Source organism: Syngnathus typhle, linkage group LG18, assembly GCF_033458585.1.
Source record: "Syngnathus typhle isolate RoL2023-S1 ecotype Sweden linkage group LG18, RoL_Styp_1.0, whole genome shotgun sequence".
In the NCBI taxonomy this organism is placed as follows: Eukaryota; Metazoa; Chordata; class Actinopteri; order Syngnathiformes; family Syngnathidae; genus Syngnathus; species Syngnathus typhle.
Genome location: NC_083755.1, coordinates 1,516,137 through 1,522,158, shown reverse-complemented (window position 1 = coordinate 1,522,158; position 6,022 = coordinate 1,516,137). Strand labels below are relative to the sequence as shown.

At 41.8% G+C, this 6,022-nt stretch overlaps 1 protein-coding gene across 1 annotated transcript; it reads left to right on the top strand.

The window, feature by feature from the left end:
* Nucleotides 1-3,437: 3,437 nt before the first annotated feature.
* On the top strand, nt 3,438-5,559 carry LOC133142893 (uncharacterized). The gene is made up of 2 exons (XM_061264510.1): nt 3,438-5,041; nt 5,314-5,559. The coding sequence occupies exon 1, from the start codon at nt 3,830-3,832 to the stop codon at nt 4,901-4,903; it is 1,074 nt and encodes a 357-aa protein (XP_061120494.1). The 5' UTR covers nt 3,438-3,829; the 3' UTR covers nt 4,904-5,041; nt 5,314-5,559.
* Nucleotides 5,560-6,022: the final 463 nt, after the last annotated feature.

Here is a 6,022-nt window from a genome sequence, read left to right as displayed (position 1 = left end):
GCCCTGCACACGTGCACATAGCTATTTGTCGTGGAAATTGGACTGCCTCCACAACTAGCTTAGTTGTAGTTTCTTGTAGTTTCTTTCCAATCAGTTTCTCATCGTTTATCACAAGAATCTTAGTAATTTGAACAAAAGTCAAAAAGTATGTTTTATTTTACTCAATTGTACTATTTAGAGAATCCATATGTAGTAAAGCGTTGTATTACTACATATGATTTCATCTTCATTTAATTTGACACACCTTTCAAAATGCTTCTCATTGTCCCAGTGCACACATGTTTTGCGTGTGTAACTGCTTGTCTCAACCCGTGTTCCACATCCTAACCTTTCCTCCCTCCAGGTGTCAAACCAATCAAGATAAAGATAAAAACTAACAAAATAACCGCCAGTAAATTAATATAATAGACAATTCTTGTTGTTTCTTAACTTTAACTAACTCAATCACTCTCTTATCCTCAAATGTAAAAACTTGTGTAGTCTTTACACAACCAATTGACTATTTCTTCTAAATTTAGCTTTGAAATGTTGTTATTTAATAATTTTGCTTCATCCAATTCCAGAAAGCAAGTTCTTTCCATCTCTCAAATTTGGTTTCATCAGGGATAGGCATTAATGCAGTGTGGACCAGTTCCTGCCCACAAAAAATTGCTTGCCTTTCTTTTCTTCTTATTTTCACAAAATTGCTTTTGTTTTGCGGTGCAAATTATATAGACTACAATCTAGCAAATTCTTTTGTGCACCTACATTAGCCAATTTTAACACATAACACTGACAGCACACAGACAACACAAAAACTTACAGCAGAGACACAGCTCACAAAAAATACAAACAAACAACGCTGCGCAAACGTCATCCTCTGTTTTGACGTTTTGGTTATACTTTTCTTTTCTCATCAGTGCCTTTTATCCTTCATGCAAATATTGTCACATCTTCCTTAAGCATCACTCTCACTGTCCCTACTTCGCCTGCAGCCACAGCACCCCTCGTGCGAGGGGGGGGGGGCGCAGCATCAATGTTGATTGGTCACAGGCTGGCCATTTCCTGCAACAACCATGATGCCGGCCCACCGCCCACACGAGCATAGCAAAGGCCCACGCGGACAGCCCCGCCCCGCGACAACGCGCGAGGGCAGGCACGCTTATCAGTTTCACCTTCTCAAAGGGCAGGCGAACTTTGCTGTTGCCCTCCCCCATCATCTTCACCTTCAACATCTTTCAGTCTTCTACACAACATTTGCTGTCTCTTATTCCCATCCTATCAAGTCACCGTTCTCGTAACTCTCTGCCTCACACGCCTTATTTTCTCTATTGCACACACCTTGCTCATCTCAGTTTCTCCAACCAACTTAAACACACCATCATCCACTTCTCAATTTCCCTAGTATTGCTCAACAGTCTCCAGAACATTCTCCATTACTGATTTCTTCCATAGAACACACATCTCACTCGCACTCATACGCACACCCATTCATGAGGATCCTCTGCGCGCACACGCACACACACACCAGCACAAAAGGATGACGCACAACATATAAGAACACATAGAAGCACTAAGAACACCTTTTTGCTCGTATTACTTGTCTGATTTATTCTCTATTTCACTTTTAGAAACTATGTGTAATTCCTTTCCGTGTATTTTGCAAATTTTAACTTCAGTGTTACTTTATATTACTTTATCCTTTTAACACAAATATCTCCTGTATATTTAAGCTAATTTCTCTTTAATTTTGGCAGCCAGGTTCCCACTTCATTACATGGAAACCTGATTTGATTTGACTTTGGCCTAGTCATAACTGTCTTTGGTAATTTATGCAGTCACATGCCATGTGACCGTTTTCCCCGCAACTCCAGCATTCTATTGGAGGTTGCAAAACTCCTCTTCCTCGGCCTCTAAAGCCTTCTCTGTTGGGTATTGCTCGCCCTCTCTGGCCTTTCTGTCCTCTGCCTGCATTTTGGTAAAAAGTGTCACTATCCTGGTCTACCAAAAAAGTGTTTTTTGAAGCTTTCATTTGTTTTCGTTTTTGTTTGTCTATTACTACTCTTTCTGCATGGAGGGCGTGATTTATGTATTCCTCCCGCTATGATCTTTAGTTTTGAATTTGTAGCATGTGTTTTCTCTACGTGCTTCTCTACTTTCTCTAGACTTCTCCCTTCTTCTCTAACTCTGTAAATTTTGGTTTTCTCTTGCCTGCCTACTGTTAGGCCCAGTCTCATCATCTTCCTACCTGCAATACAGTGCTTTCTGAGCTCTCTCTCTTTCCTTCTCTCTTTCTCTCTTTCTCTCTCTCTTTCTCTCTCTCTTTCTCTCTCCCTTTCCCTCTCTCTCAAAACACTACATCATCAGATGCCTTCTTTAATTTCTTTAAGATTTATTTATGTTGTTTCGTTTATGGCACCTCTAAGTCCTAATAATTTGGTTGTCCCTCAAATTTATATTTTTTAACCCATTTATCGAAATCTTTTTTTAATCGGTTGGGATCCTGCCTTTCAATTATTTTCCAATCTTTGCATTTTAGTTCATGTCGGGGTAGGGACTTTCGCTTACTATTTAAGAGGAGCACTCAAATGAGATCACTCTCAGTCAAACCGTTCACAAGCATACCACGCGCGTTTTTTTTTTTTTTAAGAACAGAGGAGTCTGCCCCTCCTGCTGCGGAATTTAACTAACATAAAACGTTAGGGGGCTCCACATCCGCCCCTGCAGAATTTAACTGTTTCTAGTTGTACTTGATAGGGTCTAGAATTCTCAAGGTTTTTTTTTTTTTTTTTTAATAACAGAGGAGTCCGCCCCTACTGCTGCAGAATTTAACTAGCTTGAAAGCTAGGGGGCTCCACATCCGCCCCTGCGGAATTTAACTGTTTCTATTTAGTAGAATTATTATTCCTACTCACGGTCTGCTGATTCTCTTCCTCGGAAGATCTCGTCAACCCTCCCGGTGTCCAGCCGGACTGATCGAGACAGTCCCGTCAAAGGGCTTTTGTTTACCTCGCCCGAGGATTTTCGCCTGCGTCGAAGAGCCCGCTGGAACCGTTCAGGGCGTGTTGAGATCCCGGAACGAGCCCCCAATTTTTGTCAGGTTTATTTCGCTGACTGAATAAGTGAATAGAAGAGCAACAGCAAACAAACCACAAGTGAGACAGAATATTAAGTCTTTTCTCGCGAGGAGTGCAGTACAGATAGCTTGAGACAATCTCTACACACACTAAAAATCTGTAGGCACTCCCGCTCTTTTTATTTGGATTTGCCCTACCCACAGTGTGAGACACTAGATGTTTACATACTGATAAGAACATCTGGGAAGAGGAGTTTGAGTGGACTGGATACAAAAGATAAAACCTTTGACCTCTAGTTAAAACATTTGCAAGGGAAGTTTTACGACATTGTGTAGGATGCAACAAGCTAAGTTATTTATTACTGGTTATATACATTCCAACCTAATCCTACGATAAAGATAGTTAGGAAAACCCTGACTTTAATGGTCACTTGGAGGTTCATCTGGGGTGCAAGACAGCAATGAGGCATGTTGTCTAACAAAGTGGTCTTTGTTAGAAAGGAACTGTCCTTCTGTGGTACATCATAAAAACAGCAAGGCCAAACAGCAAGCATATATTGCAGTAATATTGCAGTAAGGCATTGATTAGAAAACGCATGATAAAATATATATACATTTTTCTAACAGTTCCTCTGTCAAGGTGAGGATGCCAAACAAGAAGTATCTTTGAGTCCCTCAACAGACCCCCAAATCTTAGCGAATGCGGTTAGGAGCGTAGATGATTGGTTTAGGGTCACTACGGGAGTCACCGCTGTAAACAATAATTGGCTTTTGATGGCGGAACAAGCTGCTAATGCAACTGGTGAAGATTGTGTGGTCTGTCTCGAAGCAAGAGTAGTGTTAAAAGTTGTTCCAGCTGCAATAGAATCAGCATGTGTTTTACAGGTGTCGACCCAGTCCAGGACCAGTGGCGACTGTTTGATTTATAATGATATTTTCCCAGTCGCGGGCTTGGAGAAAAGAAAGCCCATTTTTGATAGCCATGTGACTCAGCAAATTATGACATGTTTAAAGTTAAAGGAAAACGGCATAAGTATTGGGACAATAGATCACACATGGTGCAGGATAAATTTGTCTCTGAATGTCCCCTCTCCTCTCTCTCGTGCAGACCTCTGGTTGTGGTGTGGTGACAACAAATTATATGATCGCTTGCCGAAGAATGCATCAGGTATCTGTGCCCTTGTGTCTTTGATAATGCCTGTGGTGGTTGTCCCCATTGAAATACAGAATCTCAATTGGAACATGGAGTTCCCACTGGCGGGGCTTCTGAGGCGAGCCAAAAGAGACGTTTTGCCCCCACGGTTGAGCAACAACGATCCAACATATATTGACGCTATAGGAGTGCCCCGGGGTGTGCCAGATGAGTATAAACTCGCTAATCAAGTGTCCTCGGGATTCGAAAGCATTTTCTTATGGATCACCCTCAATAAAAATGTTGACCGTAATAAGTACGTTCATTACAATGTCCAACGACTGGGTAATTATACAGCTGAATCATTTGCAGCGGTCCATGAACAATTGGCCGCAACGTCATTGATGTCGTTCCAAAATATAATTGCGTTGGACATGCTATTGGCTAAGGAACATGGTGTGTGCGGAATGTTTGGTGATGCATGTTGTACTTTCCTCCCCAACAACACCAGGGGGCCGACTGACCCAGGCGCTGGAAGGACTAAGGACACTGAACATAAAGATGAAAGATCATTCAGGTGTACGCACCGATATTTGGTCCGATTGGATGAAAACATTCGAAAACTGGAAAGGCCTCATCATGTCTGTGCTTGTTGCTGTGGCTATTTTTACTACAATAATGATTTTATGCGATTGTTGCTGTATTCCATGTATTAGATCACTCACTGTTCGGTTGATCGAGAAAACCATTGGCCCGTTGTCACCGAATGGCCAATACACCCTGGTGACTCAGCATGAGCCACGGGGGGAAGAAAGGACCGACAGTGTGCTTGTTGCTGCTTGCTAGAGTAACCGGTGATGACCTAATAAATGAGATCATGAGAGGGAATAAAGGGAAATGTGCTTTCGGCAGTCTGCAAACATATTTTGTTAAGTCAGCGCTAGACTTATAATCATATCAACATAATTTTCAGTAGTGTACTCGTGTGGTGATTAATAAGTGGAAAGGAATGTGCAGGCTACATTAATTTGTTTTCTTCAAAGTATTGTGGAACAGGATGTCCAGACAGGGAGGATATCTCAAGGCCGATGGGGAACGCGAATAACAACTCATCTTTGTGGTCCAGACACCTGTGCTGAGCAGGGGAAAACCCAAACGAGGAGGAGATGACCATCAACCATCGACCCATCACCACACAATATTTTGCATGCTTGAATATTCCTATTGTGTTTCTTTAAAACTGGGCACTCGGAAGAACGTGTTGTCTTTGATGGTCACGAAGGCACACAAGTTTTTGTGTTAAGGACCCGAGACCCAGGCGCCTGTATTAGCTTGCTTTGTCAGGATTAAACAATTGGTAAATTCGGCCTAATTGATCTCCTGGTCTTCTCTTTGACAGGACGAACTCGCAAAATTGTTAGGTGCGACAGTGTGTGGATTAGGACATAACAATTTTTGAGTGGAGTGTTGATCGCAATTTGGAGTCAGATCAATAACTAAAATCCGTATCCTAACAACGTAAAAAAATAAATCCCCTCATAATATTTATGAACGCCTTGTAAACAAGCCCTGCAGTGAAGCTATGAAGTAAGCTAATGCTAGCGCTAGTGAGAAACTAACGAATGCATTAAACACATTGTGTTATCCAAAAAGAATACAGCACCTTTGATGCAATTCATATGGTATAAGTACTCAAAATATACCCACAAGAAGTGAAAACATAGAGCGCACAGCTCCAAAATTAGAAAGTGTTCTGAAACACTCCTTAACAAGCAAGACTTTGCCCACAGATGTGGAAACACTGGGAGTCGCTGATGGTGTAGGGGTACACTTGC